Raw genomic sequence first — 26,064 nt, 5'->3', positions numbered from 1 at the left:
CAAACCCTGAACAAAGCTAAAAGAGACCTGCAACAGTGTGCTGCCTTTTGCATCCAGGCAGGGGCTGATCGACAGCATAAAGACATCCTACACTGCATTCAAAGAAAGGTCGACCGAATGATAGATCTGCAGTCATTCACAAATGTAGTCCAGCCTCTGACTCGTGGACATGTTGTCCCCTACTCTCTCTTTCTTTCTCTCCTCTTAACGTTGACCTCTTCTCCCTTGAGCTGTCTAGTCCCATGCTACCACCACCAATCCACTCCTGACTTATTTCTCTTCTCTCACCCCACCCATACTGTGATCCTCACCAGCAGACTTTCTGTTAGTATATATAATGATGATGTATGTAATCCATTTTTTCTGTAAAATGAATATTGAAAATACAAAATTCTAATGTTTCTCTTCAATATCTTCAATACATTTTATGGATATTTCCAAAGATAATGATTCCTTGAAAGTCATTGGTAGCTTTCATTGAGTTCTTGAGTCAACATTAGGGACTTTGTGAAGGAGTAGCTACTTTGTTTTGTTTTTACATTGATTTGGTTTGGAGAAAGGGCTGTGTTTCCCCACCCTACCTCTTCCAAGATATTCAGGGCACCTCAGAACCTGCAGAAAGTGTGGAAAGATAAATGCAATTAATGTTCCTTATTGAACAATTGTAAGTTGACGGTTGCTGAAAGACACACGAGATGGAATTACTGAGGGATTGATGGTCTGCAGGAATAGTGATGGGTGAGGTGAGGATCACAGTATGGGTGGGGTGAGAGAAGAGAAATAAGTCAGGAGTGGATTGGTGGTGGTAGCATGGGACTAGACAGCTCAAGGGAGAAGAGGTCAACGTTAAGAGGAGAGAAAGAAAGAGAGAGTAGGGGACAACATGTCCACGAGTCAGAGGCTGGACTACATTTGTGAATGACTGCAGATCTATCATTCGGTCGACCTTTCTTTGAATGCAGTGTAGGATGTCTTTATGCTGTCGATCAGCCCCTGCCTGGATGCAAAAGGCAGCACACTGTTGCAGGTCTCTTTTAGCTTTGTTCAGGGTTTGCTAGTTGTTGAAGAATGAAGAAATTTTTTAACCCCTTAAGTGATAAGAAACTCAAGAGAGCTGAACAGTAGGTCTTCAGAGAAGAACAACCCCACCAAACAAGTGTTTCAGCCCTCATTATACTCTAAGAGAGCCAGGCTGCATCTAGGTCATGATTCCTGGGTGCCATTCTGCTGACATTTTTTAGCCTTTACTCTAGTCATTCCTGTATTGAGCTACCAGTAGGGGGTAGTATCTACTTAAGACAAGTGGATGCCCTCTTCATAGATTGGTGCAGTAACAGGATATGTACTGCTGATGTCACCGATCTTAGGTAGATTTGTTTGGAATTAAGTTGTACCCCTCTGCCACCCTCTTGAAAGACTACTTTAGATTATTTGGTTTGGAATTTTGAGTTTGTCATTTTTATTTACTGAGAAAAAAACCCATTTTGTATTTGTTCACAAACAGTTTTATGCATGTTAGTTTTGCTGGGGATATGTTATGTAGCCTTAGTAACGGTTTTTTTTTATGCACGCAAATACTTAGTATGTGATGTGTATATATATGGAGGAGAGGGACTGGGTGTCAGCCTACCAGCCAATCATATGTGATATGAGCAGTTTCTTTCCTGTTACCATTCCAAATCCTATAACTGTCCACAACTAATCAACATAGCATAGTCTGGTTTTTCCCCAACATAGTAAAGACTGGCTTCTCCACTTTAGAGTCAGAAAAAAAAGAGATAACCTCAAAAGATGGAGACGGCATAGCTGTATGGTTACAAAGTTGGCTTCCCCATATGATTTTGGGTTCAATCTCATTGTGGGCAAATATAATCATTTAATGTCCACTTTTTTTACGCTTGCAATTATTGGTGCAAGGTATCTTGGTCATTTGTCATCTCACCTGAAAGGTTCAGCTTCCTGAGATCATTCTTCAGTACTTCATCGCATGTCTTCCTGGGTCTCCCACTTTCACGTGTTCCATCCGCTTTGAGAGATCAGCACTTCTATATGGAGCTGTTGGCATCCATCATGAAAATAAATTTTATACGTGTGTGTGCATGTTTTTGTTTTGACTGGTTTAACAACCAGTAGTGGAGGCGCAATGGCCCAGTGGTTAGGGCAGCGGACCCGCAGTCGTAGGATCGCGGTTTCGATTCCCAGACCGGGCATTGTGAGTGTTTATTGAGCGGAAACACCTAAAGCTCCACGAGGCTCCAGCAGGGGATGGTGGCGAACCCTGCTGTATTCTTTCACCACAACCTTGTCTCACTCTTACTTCCTGTTTCTGTTGTACCTGTATTTCAAAGGGCCAGCCTTGTCACACTCTGTGTCACGCTGAATATCCCCGAGAACTACGTTAAGGGTACATGTGTCTGTGGAGTGCTCAGCCACTTGCACGTTAATTTCACGTGCAGGCTGTTCCGTTGATCGGATCAACTGGAACCCTCGTTGTCGTAACCGACAGAGTGCCAACCACCAACAACCAGTGTTGATGTGTTTCTCCATTACTTAGTCGTTCAACATATACAAACAAAACAACATTAGTGCTTATATCAGTTTGATACTTGATAGGATTGGTGAAAATTTTCGAAGGTGGTGCTCCAGCACGGCCACAATTGAATGACTGGACCATACATGCATGAATTCATGCTGAAACAATTAGAAAACCTATAAAACTATCCCCCCAAAAGGGGTAGAAATGTCAATGAGAATACAGCTCTTTACTGGAAGTAGTCAGAGTGGTGTCAGAGGGGAAGGTACTTGACATTTTAGTATCTTTTACTAGTTTCATTCATTGGACTGCAGCCATGCTGGGGCACCACCTTGAAGGGTTTAGTCAAATTTACCCCAGTACTTTTTCATTTTTTTTTTTCTAAAAATCTGACACTTATTCTGTTGGTCTCTTTTACCAAATCCCTAAGTTACTGGGATACAAACAAACAAACACCAGTTGTCAAGCAGTTGGGAAACACACAGTGGGCTTCCGCTCAGTTTCTGTTTACCAAATTCACTCACACGGTATTAATTAGTCTGGGGCTATAGAAAACACTTGCCCAAGGTGCTATGTAGTGGGATTGAACTCAAAACCATGTGGCCGCAAAGTGAGCTTTTAACCACACAGCCATGCCCGTACCTATTCAACAAATATTTAAAGCAATCCTGTGTAAGAGCTTTCTGGGATGACTTGGGTTGGATTATGAAGGATTTTAATAAATAAACTCACCTCATTAATGGTGATTATGTGATATAGTTATTATTGCTTTTAAATTGGGTCTGCACAGTAATAAATACTGGAGATAATCAGCTTTAATAGTATTTGGTTTCTCACATTCTGATGAACCTTAAAACCTTGTTAATATTGTGTTGTTTTAATCCTGTAAAATATAGATCATCCCCTCTCGCACCACTCCATCTATGTATCTGTCCGTCTGTCAGTCTTAATAAAAACCTAACCCAAAACAAATGCAAACACTCACACACAAACGTGTGATATCTCAAGCATGCCCATCACTGGTGAGAAGAAAAATGACAAACAAAATACCATAGTTTTAAAGCTGAAACCTATTAAATGATTTTTAAATCTTAATCTTCTTTATCAGATTTAAAAACACAAACATATGTAAGCTGAAACAGACATTTTCTACTCCTCGTGAACACTCATGCATTCCTTAACACAACGAAAACAGAATATGTAATATAGAAGCCTACCTCAGAGTAGAGGCAGTGGGAAGGGTGAAATCTGTGGAAGATTACAAATATATAACAACAGTTTTGTTTACATTAACATTAATGTAAACCCTGCCCCTTCTCCTCTCCCATTCATTTCTACAATTTATTAATATGATTTTTTTTTCTTTTTGTGTCTCTCCACCCATTATCGTTTCTGTTCACTCAAGTTCAGGAGTGTCAGGTCTGATTTAACAGTTACTTTTTAGGTCAACCATCATTTACTTCAGTTCAAAGAGGTCTTCCACTGTTGTCATCAACGTTAAGTATGAACTAAGCTAACAAAGGAGTTTCAATGCAGTTGCTTGATTTGGTTGTAATAGCAGCCAAATCTCCATCAGATGATCACACCTTACTGTCTTTATAAAAAAAAAAAACATATCATTTGGTAATGTGCATTCAAACATGGATGTATATATTCTAAAAAACATGCATGTTTATATGCACATATACACTTACTTGCATTATACACATGAAGTACATACAACATTCTTGAATATATCAAGCAAATTAGAGCCTCTACATGGTTGCTCATTCTGCTAGAAATAACAGTTACATCACCTTTTTATCTTTTTACTCACAGGGTTGAAACAACATACATTCACATTATTTCACATCAACATAACCATTTCTTTTTGCATGTTTCTGCCATATACTTCATGGTCAGCCACTTTCTCCGCTTACTATCATCAGTCTTTCTTGGAAATTAAACTTCTATACTGGCTGCTGTACCCAATTCCTCCCTCATTAATCATTCTACAACTTACGGATTTGTTACCAATGTTTCAACAGACTTTGTAAGTTAGCTTCATATATTAATCACTTTTTATTTAATTCAGTCATCTGCAATAATTGTACTTCTGCTATTCACTGTCATACATAGTTTTTTTTTTTATATACGTGCCATATTAACTGGGAGTTTTTTGGGTTTTTTTTACACAAGCATAGCTATGTGGTTAAGAAATTTGCTTCTCAACCACATGGCTTTAGGTTCAGTCCTACTGCATGGCACTTTGAGTAAGTGTCTCCTATTATAACCTTCAGCTAACCAAAAGCTTTGTGAGTGGATTTGGTTGCTGGAAAACTAAAAGAAGCCCATTGTATATATATATATATGTATGTGTGTGTGTTTGACCCCTTGTCTTGACATTTATGATGCTTATAAAACAAATATCACCATTATACAAATGAGATCATTCATTTCCAACCATCTGTGAAAACGTGCGGTCAAAGGAAAATATTACCTTGCTTGGAAAAAGGTTTATGCAACTGGATGCCCTTCCTGTCATCAAAGAAGGGCATCCAGTTGTATAAAATCTGCCTCGGTGAATTTCATCTGACCCATGCAAGCATGGAAAGTGAACATTAAAACAATGACGATAACCAAGACATTGTTAAACATGTCAATTTCCTTTCTTAAGCTGTTCTCAAGAATTGTTAAACTTTAAATACAAGCACAGCTATACTTTACACCATTTAAAATTATAATATTGCAAAAATAAATTAAAATACCATGTATTTTACTCAAATCTCTCTCTCTCTTATTTTCTCGATATTTTTCTCTGACTCAATCAACTTTCACCACCATCACAATAATGACCAACATCGGTTATCTCTACACAGTCCTGAAGAATTATGGGTTTTAAATCCAAAAAAGATTTTCCTTTCATTTGACCGCGGTAAGAGTTTGAGAACCAGCTTAAACATTGCTACCAGACAACAGGAAGGCACAGAAGCCTCCAAAAACAATTCTGGTAAGTTTGAAAATTATATGTATCCCCCCCCCCACACACACACACACTTAATTTTTGTGTTGGAGGAGGTAGAGTAACATCTTGTTATATTTCATTTTCATTTTTTCTATTGTTTTTAAAAGGACAATTCCTGAATGACAGCAATAATACAGAACTGATCTAAATGTGTTGCCTGAATTCTGCTAGCTTTCTGCCTTTACAAAGAACTAATTGTTAGTGTGTTTTAGTGACATTTTTCCTAGCTCATTTTTCCAGTCAGGCAGCACTGGCATCAGCCATGCTCGAATACTGCTTTTTTACATGCCACTGGCATCGGCCACCCTTGAATGGTACTTTTTATGTGCCAGTTAGGTGGCACGACTACAATTACACTTGGCTCAACAGGTCTTCTCAAGCACAGCATATTGCCTGACAATTGAAGGGTACATTCCCACTTGGCTTGCTGGGTCTTCTGAAGCACAGTATATCTCCAAAGGTCTCGGTCACTGTCATTGCCTCTGTGAGGCCCAACGTTCAATGGTTGTGCTTCACTACCTCATCCCAGGTCTTCCTGGATCTATCTCTTCCACAGGTTCCCTCCACTGTTAGGGTGTGACACTTCGTCACACAGCTGTCCTCATCCATACATAACACATGACCATACCAGTGCAGTCATCTCTCTTGTACACCACATCTGATGCTTCTTATGTCCAACTTTTCTCTGCAGGCACTTACACAGTTCTGTATGCACACTGACATTGCACATCTAGCGGAGGATACTAGCTTCGTTCCTTTCAAGCCTACACAGGTCCTCAGCACTCACAGCCCATGTTTCACTGCCGTGTAGCAAGGCTGTTCACACACAGGCATCATACAGTCTATTTTTCAATAAGTAAGAGGCCCTTTGTTACCAGCAGAGGTAGGAGCTCTCTGAACTTTGCCCAGCCTATTCTTATTCTAGCAGCTACACTCTCAGAGCATCCACTTGTTCACCTAGGTAACGGAAGCTATCAACTGCTTCTAGTTTTTTTTCCTTGGCATGTGATAGAATCTATTTTCTATACATCTTTGATGTTAATTGCCCCTGTGCATCTGCCACACACTAAATCTATCCTCCCAGTTAACCTTCTTTTGATATTGCTGCACCTCTTATGTGTCCATAGCTTACACCAGGTACATATTTCTACCTACACTTTTTCTACAGATTGAGCAGGGCCATCTACTTGAAGGGATTTGTGATTTGTCTGCCTTTCTACTTATACTAAGACTTCGGTTTTTGCTAGATTTTTTTTTTATGATATATTTGCAGCAGTTGATGATCAGAACCTCTTGTGTTGGATATGTTATGACCCAGAGAATGTCAGCTGTGGACCTCTCATTCAAGCCTGCAAATGTAAAGGGGACATGTCTGCTGTGCACCATGACTGTCTACGACAATGGTTAGTTGAGGTAAGTCAACTAGACATATTGAAAAACACATGTGCACAAATACATGTGTGTGTGTAATATATATATATATATATATACACTACACACACGTGTGTGTATATGTATATATACACATGCACATACATACTCCTCCATGTGAACACAATATTGTTTCCATATCTGCTTTCTCATGCATGCATGGATCAGACAGAATTAGTTGAGGCAGATTTTCTACAGTTGGATGCACTTCCTGCTGTCAACCCTCAACTGTTTCCAAGAAAGGTAATATTCCTCATAGACAGACATATTTTCCATGGAAGACTGAAAACAAACAGTGTTTGCTTCCAAACATCGTGTGATATCAAGACGAGAGTGGAGGACATGCGATTGTTCTGGATATGATAAAAATCTAGTGTCTGTTCTGATCAGTTTAATATGTGGTGCAGTCCCTATTTGTGACCATTGATATTAAATTTATTCTTTGCCACAAGTTGATCTGGTATTGCAGCACTTTCAGGATGCAGTGGTGCTCCTGCATGGCTATAGCTCATTTACTGAAACATGTAAAAGAATAAAATACACACAAAAGAAAATTAATATAAGTTGATTAAGACCTCATTACATTTTGAATTTATCCACCATTTTACTCACAAGCTCTAAGTAAGTTGCACAAGAAAATAGGGACAGAGAGGATTGAGAAGGTTAAGCGAAAGATTTGTGAGAGTGACAGATGGTTAGAGATGATAGAAGTGAATGGTGAACATGTGTGAAGGCATGAATCTTAATTTGGGGGTAAAAGTGAAGGAAAATAGGAGTGGGCCTGGGCAGAAGAGGAAATAATGATAGCAGATATGAGGGGGTGTTCAGTGGAAAATAGAAAAAGCTGTAAGGGATGATATTGAGAATGCAGGATGGCTTGCAAAAGGAAGTGGTTGCAAGGAGAGTGACATTTGGCTGAACAAAAGAGAGATGAAGTGTGTGTGCTACTGCTCTCACATAATTACAGTATCAGCAGAATGAAGTGCTATAGTTAGAGGAGTAATGGAAGATTCTTCCAAACAATATGTTTTTAGGAACTCGTTTTTTGTTAAGTTAGACATAATATGTTTGTTTCTTTTACTTCTCAGAGTGAATCAACAGCAGCAAATGCCACTTGCAGAGTTTGTTTGGAAAAGGTGAGCTTTTTTTTTTTCTTTCCTTCTTGCATTGAAAACCTTTCTATCAAATAGCCAAAATGATAAAGTAAAATGAAATGGATGTAACTGAATGGTTAACTTCAATTTGCAACTGTAGTTGCAGGTTCAATCCTACTCAGAAAAATATGTTATAACCTTGGGTCAGCAAGCCTTGCAAATTAAATTTGGCAGATAGAAACTATACTGGCGAGCTGGCAGAAATGTTAGCACACTGGGCAAAATGCTCAGCGGTATTTCATCTGCCGGTACGTTCTAAGTTCAAATTCTGCCGAGGTCGACTTTGCCTTTCATCCTTTCGGGGTCAATAAATTAAGTACCAGTTACACACTAGGGTCGATGTAATCGACTTAATCCCTTTGTCTGCCCCCTCTATGTTTAGCCCCTTGTGGACAATAAAGAAATAAGAAACTATACTGAATCCTATAATAAATGCGTTTCTTTGTTAACATTTTCCCCTATAACTTAATGGTTTGACAAAGTATTCAATAAAATAAGAACTAGATATATCTTAGAGAACCAAAACTGTCTGAACAAAAGACGAATCCAAATTCTATTGACAGACTTTATTGTTTAGGAGGAGGGAAGAGATATGAGTATGAGAAAATCATTTTGTGAAAGAAAGGAAGATGTGTGTGAGAGAGAAAAGACAATGTATGTGTGAAACAGATAAGTCTGAAAAGATTGTGGAAGAAAGGAAAAAAAGAGATAAGGGTGAGAGAAAAGAATTCTATCTGTAAGAAAGGAAAAAAACAAGAACAATTTAAAAAGACATGGAAGGTTTTTATTTATGAAAATAAAATTTCATCGTTAAAAGAAAAATTAATGAAATAATACTATTTATTTTGCAGTATTCTCTTCAAGAAAGCCATTATTGGTTGCCAAAAGGTACAAAAATCAAACATTGGATTCAAGTGTCCTTTGTTTTGACTGCAATGGTGGCTTGTCCATTTGGAACATACGCAATCTCTCGCAGGATTCTGCCAACTTACGTTCAAGCATTAGTTATTGGATTCACAGCTATATTTGAAATAATTAGCATGAAGTAAGTAATCTATATTCTTTTACTGGTTTTACTAACTGGGTTATAGACAGAGTTACCATGGTATACAGAAAACAAACACTTGACTGTTATATATAAATTACAATATTCATTAGAATGTAAGTTATCAACATGTAGGACACCAAGACTGACTAAGTACCATAACATTGAGTTTACCGTAAGCTAAAACAACCATGAAGTGTCATATTGGTAGTAGCTGCAGGTATATAGCTATCAAATCCAAAGTACCCATGCTGGTGGTTTATAATAGGCACCCAGCACACTTAAGTGGTTGGTGTTAGAACATCCAGCCATAGAAACCATGCCACAACAGACAGTTGCAGTCTGGACAGCTCCCAGCTGGCCAACTTCATGTCAAACCATCCAGCCCATGCCAGCATGAAAAACAGACATTAAACAATGATGGTGATGAATCCTCAGTCTTTATAATCTGAGTTCAAACCCCACTAAGGTCAGCTTTGCTTTTTTTTTTATCTTTTCATGGTTGATAAAGATTATATATAATCATCATTTTTACATCCATATCCCATACTGTCATGAGTTGGACATTTAGACAATCCACCAGGTCAACAGACCACAGCTTGCTCCAGTGTCCTTTTTGGCATAATTCCTATAACTGAATGCCCTTTGTAACAGCTTAAAAGAAATCCTTGGGAACTTTTTTGTGGCATCCTGACTAGTGAGGCTGCCTTGTAACTTGCTAAAGAGTTCAAACTCACTAGAAGAGGGAGGATGCAAGATTCTACACGTTGTGAAGTGTAGATAGGTTAATGCAGGAGGGGTAGGGATAGGTTTGTTGTGGATGTGACTCAGGACTTCATATTTTATATGAGTGTGTGCATTATACACACACATATACAAGTTATTGGTCAATGATATTGAAGGAACCACCACACATCAGAGTCAAACATGGAAATGTGTGATTACCAAGTAAACTTAACCACACATACTTAATCTGGGCTAATCTATTTTAGACTGTTTCCATTAATATATTTAACAAATCAGAATATTAATGAGAAGATACAATAGACTAAATCACTAAATATTTCATTTTATTTCTCTGGTATCAGTAAAATACCAGAAAAGTTGACCTTTAACTTTGAAATTGATCAACTTGAAATCTTGTGGATGTTGGCTTAAAGCTTTTGACAGCCATATTTCTGATGGAATATACAACCTAGTTCAAGTAATTTTGAAAATAATCTAGACTATGGAAGGATTTAGTAAAATAAGTTTTACCTTAAGTTGGTATTTGATTCATATTCAACTGGTAGTGTTTGAATAATATTCTTAATGCTGCAATTATCTCACATGCAGCATCTTTCAGAGCTTGTCACTAATTCAGTCATTAATCAAATTGAAAACTTAACATTTTTGAAGAGGACTGGTCCCTCGCTACATTTTGGTCCAGTAGAAAAACACTATAGGAGAGTAATGCCACCAATCAAGTTTAGATAGAAACAACATTTTTATTTTAAAAGCAAAATATATTTATCTTAGCTTCAATGATAGGAGAAAGCATGAAGAATTTCATAGTTTACGTCCCATGCAACAAAAATTTGTATCAAGTTGTAAGTTAAAATATGAAAAAAAAATAAAAGGCAAAAAATTGGATTCAAGTATAATTAACTTTATTTTAAAAACAAACTATATTTTAATTAAGCTTAAATGAAATAGCTTAATTCAAGGAATTTCATGGTATCAATCTCATGCAATGAAGTTTTAAAAGAAAAAAGTGTTTGTTTCTCAAACTTGAGGGTGATAATATAGTTCTATTAGGGGATTTAAGGTCATCAGCATCATTGAAGTAAGGAAAAATTTAACAACACCACTAATTGGCACATTATTAATTAGTATAATATCATAACCTGGAAAAACATGGATTACGTGGAAAAATGTGAGCAAGAGAAATAATATTAAGATTATAAACCTGGAAAAGTACAAGACAAGAAAAGTTTTACTTAAAATATTGCAGCTAAGGATAAAATTTGAATATTAAAAATTTTATTTTAATTTACAAAGTAACATTATAATTAAAAAAAGGTACCATCATTTTGTTAAAATATTGACACACTAGAATACTTAAAAAATGAGCCAGAAGTACCAATATAGCTAAAGTTTTATTCCAAGTAGAATAGTATATATAGTAGGCAAATTCATTATGTAAAAAATAGGCATTCTTCAAGGCTAAAAATGTGAAGACTTGTCAGTAACTCAAGCAAATTTTACTGTGAATTTGTTATATATTTCAGTAAAATCTACCGATAACTAATTTTTGTATCTATTTATTGCACTAATTTCTAATAATTAAAAAAATGAATTTCTTTTAAAATGCAAAAAATGAGTTGTTACTTCTATTAAAAATAAAAAATAACAAATAGAAGTAATAACTTGTAATAAAATTTTAATAAAAGCTAATATTTTTCTAAATCTAAATATTTTATTTGAAATTTTATTCTAAGCTGCAATATTTTACATTACTTCCAATGTTCGACTGGTACTTATTTTATCAATCCTGAAAGGCAAAGTCAACTTTTGTAGATGGAATTAATGTTAGTCAAGAATTTGTCATAACCAAAATCTAGGCTCAGTCTTGGCATGTCCAATTTTTTTTTCACTGAAGAATGCTTCATGGTCATTAAATGTACAGTAGTATGTTATTATGTAATTATCTTTTTAAAAATGGTGATAAATTGGCAGAATCATTAGAATCTTCTTTGTATTACTGAAAATAAGATTCAACCTGCTATAGATACAGACACTGACATTAGGTACACATCTGTTGGGAACCTTACAGGGATTTGTACCTGTTTCGGAACCTTATATTGCTAATAATTGTATTTTTATCAGGTGAAATTTAATGTCAGCAGTCTCAAAATCCAAACAATAGACTCCTGCTTCCTCCTCACTATATTCCAACATCTTATGATGCACTATGCTTAAGTGAAGGCATGTAGCTTTGTAGTTAGGGTGTTAGACTCTCCTTCATAAGATTGTGGTTTCAATTCCTCAACCAGGAGATGCATTGTGTTCTTAATCAAAACAATTGATTTCACATTGCTCCAGTCCACTCAGTTGGCAAAAATGAGTAATCCTGTGACAGACTGGCATTCCATCCAGGAGGAAACATGCACCACAAAAATTGGCCCTTTGAGTCTGACTCAGTAAGGATCTATGTCTGTAAACTTTAGACTTGTAACTGACAAGAACTAACATATTTGGAGGAATTACATCTAAAATTTCAGTTGTAATTATCTGCCTTTTTTTTTTTTTTCAGGATTCTTGCAGTGAATGCTGTTAGTATGTACAAACGTGGGAGACTTTCATCCGTCAACATAATTGGTAAACACATACCACCACCAGCAGTTGCTTCAACGAGTACGCAGAATGTCAGTGCTAATGTGTCCACGATTGATAACCAGTCTATTACCGTCTCCATTTGAACCAGGTTCTGATAATTAAAACAAGATAACTGAAGAATAATCCAAGACTTGTACTAAACATGAAGGAGTAGTAAATGGTAGAAAAATCTGCTAAAAAAAATTCTGGATTTAGGCAATTTGTTCATTCTTTTGTATTCTGACAGCTTTGTTATCTCAGTTATACAGATACTTTATCTTAACTGCCAGGCTAGTTTAGAAAGTATCTCGAGACATTTTGGCGCTTTTTAAAAAATCTTTTATACAATGCTCCTAAAAAAAAAAAAAAAAAAAAAAAAAAAAAAAAATTACAATTCCTTTTCCAAATGGTATAAAACTACTCCATGAATCAAACTAAATTAAACAAAATCCTACACACAAAAATGTTGCTACTGCCATATCAACTGGAGTACAAGTGCAGCTTCAAATTGTGCTTGACACCCCATGTTTTTGTAGTTAAAAACTAAAAAAAATTGGTAACATTGTCTTACAAAATGCCAACTCCTAAGTAGCAGCTATAGTTATTTATTTTTTAAGGCAACATAATATCTTTCCACCACCATTTTTCAACATTTAACAGATCATCAGTAACTGTCATAATTTCTAAATTAATCACTTTCAAAATACTAAAAGAATTAATTACCATGTGTCCAAGATGGCCACAGTCAGGTGTTACCACTTTCACAGGTTTGTTGTGTTCACTGTTCTGATTTTGAGGATACAATGCTGTCTGCCACTGTCCCCAATTGTGACAAAATGTTTTAAAATCCTTGCATTATACACGAGTAAAATATAGTAACTGATTTTAAGATCCTCTCCATAATGTATTATTGCTCTTGAAAGGGGGCAATCAAAAGAAATATTTGAAGAAAATTTACCAAATTATATCTTCAGAATCACTAAATAACCAAATAAATGGAGTCATCTGACAATTTTCATCATCATCCCACACTATAAAATACAAAGATATTTTATTGTAGTTCTCTACCAAAAACCCTTTAATCTTCACTTTTCTAATTCATCTGGCAATATTTTTTAATGAATTTGACTAAATTTTAAATTATGATATATATTCAAAATTTTTATTTTGATAAATTTATTTTTCTTAAAAAGTGTAAATAAAAAGCTTCTGTGATTCAAGACAGATGCAGAACATATTTTGTAGTTCTAGTTATATTTATGAGAGAATCGTCATTGTATTCAGATACACATGCATGAATCAAACATCAATGAAGAATTTTTTTTTTTTTTTTGGCTGGATGCCTTTCCTGACACCAACCCTCACCTATTTCCAAGTAATGTCAATCCCCCAGTCTATCACACCACAAGAAACCAAGACAGGCTTTTTGCAGAGGATTGCAGTCAAATGTTTGAACAGCAAGTTTTTCATTGACGATCAGCAAATAGAAATAATCCCTCAGTCAATCATGCACGCACACAGTATCTGATGGGTTCAAATATTGTATTGTGTTCCAATATCTGTTTTGGCATGGTTTTTACTACTGTTTGATTCACTTATCACTTTACTGCATGTATTGGGTGCTAGTTTTCTTTCATGGTGCTATCACTGGCAAGGTGAAAACCCACAAGACTAAGAACCCTTCAACTGAATGGAGTTGGGAAAAGTGGCTATGCTACGAGATGAGGTTAAGAGGAACAAGGACAGAACAGGTTTCTTGCTGCAAAGGAGCTGTATGACTACTCATAAAAGTTATAAAAGAGAGGGTGGGAATGACCAGGGTGGGGCTGAAAATAGATAAGTGGTGATGAGGTGTCAAGGTGAGTAGAAATAGGTTTTTGACTTTCTATTCCAGGTGTGTTAACCCAATGCTGTTATTGTTAGCTTTACTTCACATTCAACCATTAAAAATAAATGTTATATAGACACACACAAGCCTCTGTACCAATTTCACTTACAAGGCACCAGTCAGTCCAGACTTATATAGAAGACACCTGTACACAGTCCCACACAGTGGCAAAATCTCAATGCTATATGTTATAATGCTTGTGAAAGATATTAATTTCAATTTGAGCACAAAGGTAATCTCGGGAGGGTTTAGTATTTAAAGGGTTAACAGAATAACCATCAATAACTATAATAATTAGCTGGAAAATTCAAACTCAATGTTTGAAAAAGCATGTTTATTTTTTTTATACAAAATTGCATAAAAGTTGGAGATTCATTTAATCAAAGTTTTATATTCATATGAAATTCACATTCAAATAAAACTTTTTTAAATTCTTACAAAATAACTTGCAATATAAATGTTAGGAAGGTCAAACAGCTCTACGAACCATCAATGTTTTGGATTGAGCATTCTTTAATCACTAACGCTCTGGAAATCTAAAGTAGTCCATTGTTGCTTTGCTTTTCTCATAATTTCCTCTCATGACTCAACTTATTTCCCTTTCAGCATGGTTTTCACTTTGGGAAAGAACCAGAAGTTGCACTGACTTCTGGCAGGAGAGTAGGAGCCTGTCGAACAAATGGCATGTTGTTCTTGACCAGGAAAGCTTGGATTATGAAGTTCAAAAACTGACTATTTTTTTCACCAACACTCTCAACATGCACAAATCCATTAAAATGGAATGCACTGATCCTGTGCTTATTTCCACTTAGAAATTTCCTGAATAATTGTTACACGACCGACTTGCATAACTGCTGAACTTTCTCAACTGGCTCTGTTTCAGCTTGTGGATGGTCTGCCCAAGCTTGCCTTGTGCTCCACTCAGGTGTGGACATGTTTGAAACAGTCTTTGATTTGAATTTTTCCCATGGCATCATCACCAAAGGCCTGCTGAATCTTTTGGATAGTTTAAGCTTCAATATCATCAAGCTTTTGGCAAGACTGTGCAATATCTGCTTGATGCATTGGGTCATGTTACATGCAAACAAGAATCCAACAAGCATGCACTACATTCTATACTCTAAGGTCTAACAGCCAGGAACTGATGCTGCTTACTGGTGCAGAAGTTTTCACACATGTGCAGGAAGGGTGGTGTCACCTCCCACCCAAAGAATTTTGCCAAGCAGCTTAAGTTTTGGTGAGAAAAAAAATTGGATACTTTTTGAACGCTCCTCAAAGTTTTGTGCACTCCTACTAAATTGGTTTCTCGTTACTATAAAACCACCTATCAATAGAAACAAATTTGGTAACAGAGGATATTACACAAAACTAATAAATATATTGGTAATTGCAAATTTATTTTGCAATGTAACTACCAACATTTATCACAAAAAAGAAAAAAAAATGGGGTTTATTGGATAAGAACACAGTTATAAAATTGATATTTAAATAAATGAGTATAGATTTAAAATATTTCAACAGAAAACATTACAACAAAATAGCGAAGTGCTGGAAACAGAGCACCATTGGTGGTGATGAAAGTCAGGGATGCCTTCTGCAGTATGGAAGTGAGATAACAGTATGTAGTCTACATTTTATCTTTTACAATAAAGAGACTGAGTAAATTGGGCATAATTAATCCTCTGAAGTTAAAATCAGTTTATGTAAAATATAAAGTTTTCTCTACAATACAGAGGAGAATTTTTCTTCATTACTACAAAATAACTGTTTCAAATCTAAAATTGTACTTCATGATTTTTACTAATAAAATTACTCTTTAGAAAATAGTTTCTTCACAGAAATAAAAGGAACAGATCACCCAAAATTGATTAATAATTTCAGCACTTAAATTTTAAAGCTAAAACTGTCAGTTATTGGGATTTGTTCCCTAAAGATAAAAAAACGGTTATATATCATTTAACATCCATTTTCTATGCCAGCATGGGTTCAACAGTCTGATGAGCTGCAAAGCTGTGTCAGGCCTCAACGTCTGCTTTGGCAAGGCTTCTATGGTTGGATGCCCTCCCTAATAATGCCAATCACTTTACAGTATATATTGTGGAACATATTTGAGAGAGGGAGAGAGCTTTATGTGAGGTGGTGAAAGCTAAAATAAGATGTAGGGAAATGCAAAGGGGTCTTGTTATAGAGAAGTTATGGAACTACCCTACACTATATAGGGAGTGGATGGGGGTAGCTGGAAGGGAGATAAAGATGGTAGTGACAGAGCATACCCAATAAATACAAGGAATATAGACTGGATCATTATATTATAATTTAATGTTTTCCATACTGGCATAGGTTGAACAGTTTGACAAGAGCTGGCACAGCCAGGTGCCACACAAGGTTCAACAGGATGTCTTGGCTTGGTTTCTACAGCTGGATGCCCTTTCTAATGTCAACCACTTTACAGAGTGTACTGGGTGCTTTTAATATAGTTCCAGTGCCTTTTTTTTACACGACACCATCACCAGTGCTTTTTTATGCAGCATCATAGCCAGCTGCTACAAGAGTAAAGGAGATGCCTGAGATTGAAGTAATTATAGAGGCATTAAATTACTAGACCAGGTGATGAAAGTTGCAGAGAATTGTAGTCTAATTAATTAGGAATAGAATTAGACTAGATGAAATGTAGTTTGGTTTTGTCCCAGGGAGAATTACTACTAAGGCTATTTTCATAGACAACTGCAAGTATTTAGCTAAGAATAAGCTGTTGTACTTGGTGTTTGTTGATCTAAAGAAAGCCTTCTACAGAGTACCTTGCTCTGTAATACGATAGATTTCAAGGAAGCTAAGGGTAGACGAATGGCAGGGGTGGTGTTTGTAACACTCATAACTACCTTACAGTGACAAATTTAGTGTTCAGGTAGGTGTTTGCTAAGGCTCAGACACCTCTTATTCACGATTGTCCTCCATGCCATGATAGGAATTTATTACTGGAAGCTCATGAGAATTTAAGATTGGAAGCTAGTGCATTGAGAAAGTTAAGCATAATGAGGAATTAGATGTAGTGTGCAAGAAAGACTGCACTGGTTTGGTCATGTGATGCATATGGATGTAGACAGTCGCATACAAAATTGCCCATCACTTCAGGTGGATGGAACATGTAAAAGAGGGAGATCTAGAAAGACATGGGACGAAGTATTGAAGGCTTATCTCAAGATGCCTTAAAAGGAAATGACAAATGACTGAGGTATATGGCACATTGCTGTACTTAAGATGACCCATCCACCACAACAGAATTGATATTCTAAAACCAGCTTGGTAATGCTTGCCCATGAAGGTCACTGATTCCACATAAAAACCACTATTATAAACCAATGGACCAAGCAATATTTTCTGTTTAGTTCATGCCACCAAAACACAAAAGAAACATTCCTTTTAATTTAGTGAAAAGGATTTGCACAATTGTGTCTGATCCAAATACTCGGGACCTTCAACTTCAAGATCTCAGAACAACAGTCAAGAGACTATCCACCCTCGCAATATTTTCAATTTCCAGGTCACGATTAGTGAAACCAGTAAATTATCATATCCTTTCCTTTATAAAGGATGGGATTAAACAAATCAAGAAAAGGAGAGGAAAGTGGTATAATTAGAGTCATGGAGAAAACACCAAGCAGTGTTTCATCTTGCCCTTTAGGTTCCAAGTTCAAATTCTGCCAAGATCAACTTTGCTTTCTTGACCCTAAAGGGATGAAAAGCAGTCAAATAACAGGGCTGGTTGTATCAACTAACTCCTTCCTCTTCCATAATTATTATCCTTCTACTTCAATTGAAAACATTGCTGTTAATGCTATTTGCTTAAAACCCTTTCACTATGGAAATCAGATATCCTCTCAAAATTATATTGCCTTTAACTGATGAAAATAGTTTTATGTACCAATCTTTCTTTTGGTGAGGAATGTCATATTTGAAACTATTTTCCACTGAGAAAATACCAATTCTATTGTTTGGTAAGATAATTAACATCACGACTGGAATGAACATGAAGTCTAAGTTATTTTACATTATGGTTGCCTGTTATGTAAATGTGCTGTTTTAAAAATTATTTTCTGCTTTCATTCTCAGACTGTTAAAATTTTACTAAACCAGTAAGAGAATGTGTGAAATATGCAGCACTATATTTCAACTTCAATTTTTATATTTTCCTTCAAAATGAATACCCAAAAGATGTCAACAAAAAAAAAAAATGACGAATCTGTAGTGAGGCACAAGAAGCCAGCGTCATTTTGAACGAGATCTCGCCAGTAGCCATTGCCATATGCGAGACAAGAAAGAGATGTTGCCTACAACCATTTGCCATGTGCGAGACGACAACGAGACTCTCGCTGGCAACCAGTATTTAAACAAGAGAACAATGATATTCTCTCTCTCTCACACTCAACACTGAGAAACACTGTGAAGCCAGCAGCTCACAGCAGACTCTTGTCCTGCTCCGACTCCACATGCTTATCTCCAGAGGTAATGAACCTCACGTGCACAGAGTTAAGACAAACCACGTGCTGCGATAAAGATGGTTACTGAGAGTGAACCACCTGAACGAGAACTCTAAATAAACGGCTATTAAATTGTGCTCTACTTGTGAACTTAGTGTTCCAGATCCTTGAAACTACAAAAATAATTATAGTGGGAGGAGATACTCCACGGGTATCATAAACCTTCCATTCCATTATAAATCTAATAATACAATTAAATTATGAGCACTTCAACCATTTAGCATTTAAACTAATCAAATCCAGCCTAAATATACTTAAATCTTCAAACTGGCTATATCTGACCTCTCACACCGAACCTACAATGTCATTCTAAAAAACAATTGCTTTGTAATCTCAAAGCTACAAAATAATGAACAATGAATACAAAACAATGAAAAAAGCTTTATATAAGACAGTAATCTGAAGGCTAAAGGATTACACGGAAAGGATACAGTAAAAGAAGCAAAACAGAGTGGAAGGGATGTGGTCCAACATGTGGAGATCTTGACCAGAGGAGGGGGAAAAAGATCCCAGATCTAATCCATTTGCCCAGTGTAGTTGATGTGCATGTTGTGGCTGAGAGCAGAGAGACAAGAAATTTATGTGTTACAGTAAGCCACTTTTCTGGCCTCCACAAGAAGTGGGAGAGAGAGGAGTCCCTCCCATTCACCTGCCACTGATGATGTTGCAGCCCCAATGACAGCAACAGCAGTAACATCTGCACTTAGAAGGAATGGCAGCAGCGAGACCGGTAACAGAACAAACCTCAACTACCCAAGAAAATATCCAATGAAACTCCGTCTACGCTCCCTCACTGCAAAGTTTTCAAACACACATACACATGCAAAACACTCCCTCCCACAGCACATCTTTCCATTCTGAAAATATATTGCAAAGAGGGACAACTGCACAACAAAAATTTTAAAGCTACCCTTGCTCTGAACTACAGCAGCAGCAAAACCGTACCCATGCTGAACACAAACATTAACCTTAAAGAAAAATGTACAGAAAACTGCTACACAAACAAAAACACTTCAAACTTTGTGATGATATGAAACAAAGACTGATGTCCTTATTGCACAAAAGCAAAACATTGAAATAGAGAAGTCTAGCACTTTCAATGTATCAAACAATTTGAAATTATACTGGCTTTGGGGACAAACTATTGAAGGAGAATTTTCCAAATGACATAGGAAGTCTGAGCACAAGGGCCAGCAATAGGCTCCTAAAAGACTTCAAGGAACCCCTATATTTCATGAAGACCAAGTCACAAATCTCCCAAACCATCAGATGGGTAAATAACCCATTTCTTTTTCTACCAACATAGTATCTTGAAAAGTGGGGTGTGTAAATTACATGTGGCCTGGGATCATGTGACCATCAGCAAGACCATGATTTGTCATGCACCTTAGCAACCACTTTTGGTAACAGATTTTTGCATCACTTGGTTGGGGGTGCAAGGTGGTGATATTTCAGAAAGGCCTGGGCCTTGAAATACACTCAATCTTTCTGGACCCAGACAAGTTGGTGGTCCTGAATGTAAACAGTAGTGAAGACGGTGTCTTCAGACTAGTCATCATATATCCCTTATTGGGTAGGAATGGTTAGATTGCTTCAGGCGTCTGGAGATTATCTTGGTAACTTGCTGCCCATTAGTACAAGTAGGTAGCTGGAATGCCATCTTGAATGCACATTTAGATTTGTGAGAGATTAGCCGATAAAATTTGGTGCAAGAGCCTTGCAAACCTGCTCAGTCGTTTCCAACTAGTTGACAGATAATGTCTGGATTTCTCAGATGTGCCAGTGTGGACATGGGAAAAGAGTATTAGGTCATCTAAACAGAATATTTTGTACACCAGTTGATAGGATAGCATAAGTCCACATTTCAAACTGGTTTGCTACACAGACCACAAGCTTGTGATCTGTAGTCAATTTAGACTTCATAGGAATGGATCCAGGTAGTGGAAACTGAACAAGTCTTTCTCAGTGTGCTAAGCTAAGAGAGATACCAGAATCACAAAATAGCACTGCAAGTTGATCAGGGCAATCAACAACTAATGGTGGTTCACCCTGAAAAGGGCTATTAGAATGGGGTCACTAAGGTTTAGTAAGGAACTTGTTTTAGACTTCTCTATCACTGAGGGAGAGCTAATTAGTAATCCAGAAAAGGCATTGAAGAATGGCTTTACAACCAGTGTGCTCATGATGAAATTGTCCCTTGGCCAGTTGAACATGAAGTATGAAGATTGCATTGTTGGCAAAACATAATATAGGAAGCGTTGGCTGGTTCTATGGGGAAGAAATCAGTGTTGGATGATATGCTCTACAAATTTTACTTTCATATGCCATATTTGTTTGGTGACCACTTGACAAATGTCTATTCAAATGGCAGAGGAATGGAAGAATTCCCAAACCTGGAAAACACAGCATACTGCTACTGTTGACAGGCCACAATGGATAATTTTAGGCCTGTAACTGCTAAATGCAGAATTCAAGATTTTGACCAAGGTATCAAGAGATTGATGCTTGTCATTGATGCAACATGTGCCATCCCCAAAAGGTCTGTCCATGTTAACCTCCACCTCATGTGATAAATCATAAAGGTGCCCCCACCCCCACCCCCATTGGGGGGGGGCGGTGGAAGTCGTTGAGGAAGTTGGCTCCATGAAAAGAAAAAGAAAGGTGAGCAACAATGGTGCCACCAGCAGAAAAGGCTCCGTCAGTGGGAAGTGTGCCACTGATGGAGCAGCTTAAGGCCCCTTCCCATGAGGAGGAGGAGGAGTTTGTCCTTTATCACGAGGGAGGGCCTGTGGGAGAATCTTTTGGATGGCCCGGGCGACCGAGACCATAGGTACTGAGACTGCACAGGCAGTCTAATGTGGCCTCCGCAGGTGGCTGCGGAGGTAATAGAACAATGTTTTGTCAAGGGTCATAGCAACCTTTGACAAGAAGGAATTTGATTTCCTCTGCAGGTGGCAAGTCACAACATGCTGCCCCACTTCAGGAATCAAACCTACATGAAGTGGAAGGATGAAAGAGGCATTAAAAAAAAGATCAGAAAATGAAACTGCTACAAAGAACAAAGAACAGGATTGTGGCAGGACATGATTGCCTGTGTCCTACGTTCTGGATACGACACCTAAAGAAAGAAATACGACAAAAACAAAAAAATTAAAATCCAACACCATCACCCACTTCAGCTAACAAAGCTCAACCATGCAGGCTACAGATGACAAATGTGATTTACACAATTGCAAATGCATTATAAAATGTTATAGTAACAATAATCCTTTCTACTATAGGCACAAGGCCCGAAATTTGAGAGGAGGAGGGATAGTTGATTACATCAACCCCAGTGTTTCACTGATACTTAATTCGTTGATCCCAAAAGGATGAAAGGCAAAGTCAACTTCGGCAGAATTTGAACTCAGATCATCAAGGCAGACGAAATACCACCAAGCATTTCGCCTGGCGTGCTAACGATTCTGCCAGCTCACCACCTTTATAATAGTAATAATAATAAAAATATTTACTGTCACATAAGATGATACAATAATGCTGGAGGGAAACACCTTAGTAGTGGAACCTGTCTAAATTGGTGTGTTGACGTTTTATGGCTGGATACCTTCCAGAATGTTCACCAGAAAAATAATGGACAAGTTGTGTACCAGAGGAAGTGTGAAACAATAGAAATTTAAATGTGAAAAAGATCTATACAGTTAATCCTACCAAGGATTAAAGACTTGTGATAGTGCTTAATCCATAATAGTGATCAGATGATTGATTGTGGATTGGATTTGGCAGAGAAAATGTAGCACTTAAATGGATTTTTAAATACTCCAACAATAGCAGCACTAAATAATTGTAGCAAGGTTTTCATTGATCAAGGTTCAATAATTCCCATTGTGAAAGAATTTAATAAATTATTGATGTATTAAAGAATATTACTATCAAATTTACAACTGTTTACAGTTCCAGAAAGTTCATTAACTTTTAGGAAATCTCACAAAAACTATGAAATCTTACTTAAAGGTATAATATAACAATTGATATTGTTGACCTCAGTACTTCAATAGTACTTTATTTTATTGTCTCAGGACAAAAAGTAAAATCCATGTCTGGGATTTGAACTCAGAATTGAAAAGGTGTTTGCAACAGCCAGAGTACCAACAGTTCAGCACATGTAATATAATTATTAATATTTATACCAGACTGACATATCAAATTTCGAACCTGTTGAAGGTATGCGAGATACCGAAATATTGTTCAGCAAATTTAATTATGGAACTCTTCTTTATTTACATATTCCCTCCAGAGGACTCATAGCAGTCCTATATTAACTATAAAAAAAAAAATGAAGTAGACTGACAAATCAAATTTCGAACCTGTTGAAGGTACGCGAGATACCGAAATATTGTTCAGCAAATTTAATTCTGGAACTCTTCTTTATTTACATATTCCCTCCAGAGGACTCATAGCAGTCCTATATTAACTATAAAAAAAAAATGAAGTAGACTGACAAATCAAATTTCGAACCTGTTGAAGGTACGCGAGATACCGAAATATTGTTCAGCAAATTTAATTATGGAACTCTTCTTCTTTATTTACATATTCCCTCCAGAGGAGTCATAGCAGTCCTATATTAACTATAATATTTATATCATTATAAATAATTATTTATATCATTTATAGATGTTTACGATCTAGTTTGGATTCTTTGCCATTAAATTTGAATTCTTTGCAATCAAATTTGAATTTTTCAAAGGGACTTTGTAAGATAAGCTAAAACGCAGGAAACGGTCAACAGGCTTGCGCTGAAGTGTTGCAAACAGTAGAAAGTAGGAGTCTTCATCCTCGAAAGAATATTCCATGACCACAAATCAATTCGAAGCTAGTTTCTTGAAATTGGTGCTCAATCCTTGAAAACAAAGCCATAAGGGAATACATGTCTATCTTATCTAACTCGTCCAGTAGAGCCCACCGTTACTCAAACTTCAATCTAATCCTAAGCTTAGGACAACAAACTTGAGTTGGATAAACTCAAATAATAAGCTCTTTATAACCGTTTTATGAAGTCACTTTTGTTAAAAAAAATTGTTCAATTTGCATCTCCCCAAAGCGAAGGGACTGGTTCTTTTAAGGTCACTCTTGGGTAAAGTTCGAATAGAAAGCTCGAATAGCATAGTTCCTGAATGAAAACTCTGCAGCTATCAAGAACTTATGAGCATTACTTTTGCTTTGAAAAATTGCACAATGAAATGCCGGATGATTTAGATGACCTTGTTAACTATTTTGAAGATACATATATAGGACTCCCATTTCACCGCAGACGAGATCCTCATTTCAAGCCAGAGCTATGGAATCTATATGATCATATTGAAAGAAATCTCCCAAAAACCAATAAAGGATGGCATCAGGCATTCCAAACTTCACTTGTATATAACCACCTGACTATTTACAAATTCGAATGTCTAGAACAAGGTCATATAGAAAAAAATTATTAGGCTCAATGCTGGACAAGACACTGTAAAGCATTTGTAGTATGAGCATATTCTGCCATTAAAAAAAATAGCTTCAGAATATCATACGGGAGTTGACAAACTAGAATATTTGTGAGCAATTTAGTTGAATTAAATTCCAAAAGTAAGAGTTAAAGAATATAATTTAGCATTTTTAATTCTTTTTGTATTTCTTATCTTTACAGGTTTTTAAATTGAAATACTTTGTTTTCATCTCCAAAATAACCTTTACCCAAGTTCGATTAGATGCCAGGCACTGAATCATGTCATGGCAACAGCCACCCTTTAAAGTATAAGATATTAACAAATATCTCAGTAAAACTATTAAGTCTTAATTATTGCTATTTTTTCAGGATATAACATCATTTTGGTGATCCTTCCTCTCAAATATGTTCCCACCCCATAATGTTGATTAAATGTTCAACATTTTCATGAAATTTTTTCAGAGATACATTTTTCAATCTGGAGATTATAATTATGTTAACCCATCTCATATGAGATCACTTAAAAATTACAAATTTCGTAATTATATGTCAATATTTACACATATCTAACCTTTTTGCTATATCTACTAGGTATATTTCTCTGATATTCAAATAAGGTTTGCTAATTTTTCACCCAATATCTCACTTATTTCTATTTAAAATGTTATTTTGATCATTCCCACATGTTTCTAAGGCTGTTTTATGCTAGAAATCGAAGTTTCATAAAAAAATTCCAGTTAATAGAATTATGGGAGGTAATGGGTTAATATTTTTTTTTTAAATTACTTTCATTGGAATTTATAACAGTAAAATCTATTAAATTAATTTTACTTTCAAAGTCAAAAGATTTCACTCTTGATTAGTGCCACTTCTTGGAATCATTGGCATCAGAGTTATTTTTAATTCTTTGACTAGATACTAACACAATTCAGATACAATTAGCAGTATTAATAGAAAATTTAATTTTGGTGTAATTTAGATGTAGAACAATTCTATAAAAAACCATCATAAAGAAATCAAGATCACATGTCATCTAGCAGAACCTACAGACATACACAAAAAATATACACATGGTGCCTTGACTAACCAGAAATAGCAGTGAAATATTTTTTGTAATAATACAGCCTAGCAAACCACAAAGGACTTATAGTACCAGATACACAACTGGTAGAGCACAAGAAAGACGCATATGATTATAGCTAGAAGAATTTGATCACAGCTCTGATCCATTACAGCTGACCTGGAGTTAAAACTCACAAGAAACTGGATAGGGAAGAGCAAATAACATGAATAAAATGCCACACTTCACTCATTAAAATAAAGTCTTACATGTTTAAGTGAATAGCATGGTCCTTAACCAGACATAAGTCTAAGACAAATCTGTGAATGGTATTAGTTGTTTGACAATTTCTGCAGCCTAAATACATCAAACAGGGACTCATCACACAATTTAACTATTATATATTAACAGAATCTGATATTCATGAAATTTAGGTTTTTAATACAACATACTTTGATAGTTTAAATACAGGCCAAAGAGTGAAAAGAAAAATGATTTTGTGTTCTATTAATTTATTATTAGGTAATGTCCCAGGTAAAATGAGAGATAACAGGGCAAATAAGACCACAAAA

General features: G+C 36.2%; 2 protein-coding genes across 5 annotated transcripts in view; one reads left to right on the top strand and one right to left on the bottom strand.

Annotated features, from left to right (window-relative positions):
* Window positions 1-13,761, top strand: part of LOC106874178 (uncharacterized) — a 55,530-nt gene extending 41,769 nt beyond the window's left edge. For both annotated transcript variants that reach the window (XM_052975779.1, XM_014921833.2), the window contains exons 10-14: window positions 5,392-5,522; window positions 6,811-6,950; window positions 8,057-8,104; window positions 8,974-9,167; window positions 12,463-13,761. In XM_052975779.1, the coding sequence (XP_052831739.1) occupies window positions 5,392-5,522; window positions 6,811-6,950; window positions 8,057-8,104; window positions 8,974-9,167; window positions 12,463-12,628 (679 nt within the window). In that variant the 3' untranslated portion in view covers window positions 12,629-13,761. The remainder of the gene's footprint in view (window positions 1-5,391; window positions 5,523-6,810; window positions 6,951-8,056; window positions 8,105-8,973; window positions 9,168-12,462) is intronic.
* The window catches only part of LOC106869879 (N-glycosylase/DNA lyase), a 95,328-nt gene that overhangs the window by 58,380 nt on the left and 10,884 nt on the right, over window positions 1-26,064 (bottom strand). The window lies entirely within an intron of this gene.

Source organism: Octopus bimaculoides, chromosome 22, assembly GCF_001194135.2.
Source record: "Octopus bimaculoides isolate UCB-OBI-ISO-001 chromosome 22, ASM119413v2, whole genome shotgun sequence".
Classification (NCBI taxonomy): domain Eukaryota; kingdom Metazoa; phylum Mollusca; class Cephalopoda; order Octopoda; family Octopodidae; genus Octopus; species Octopus bimaculoides.
This window is presented reverse-complemented; position numbering and strand designations above follow the sequence as displayed.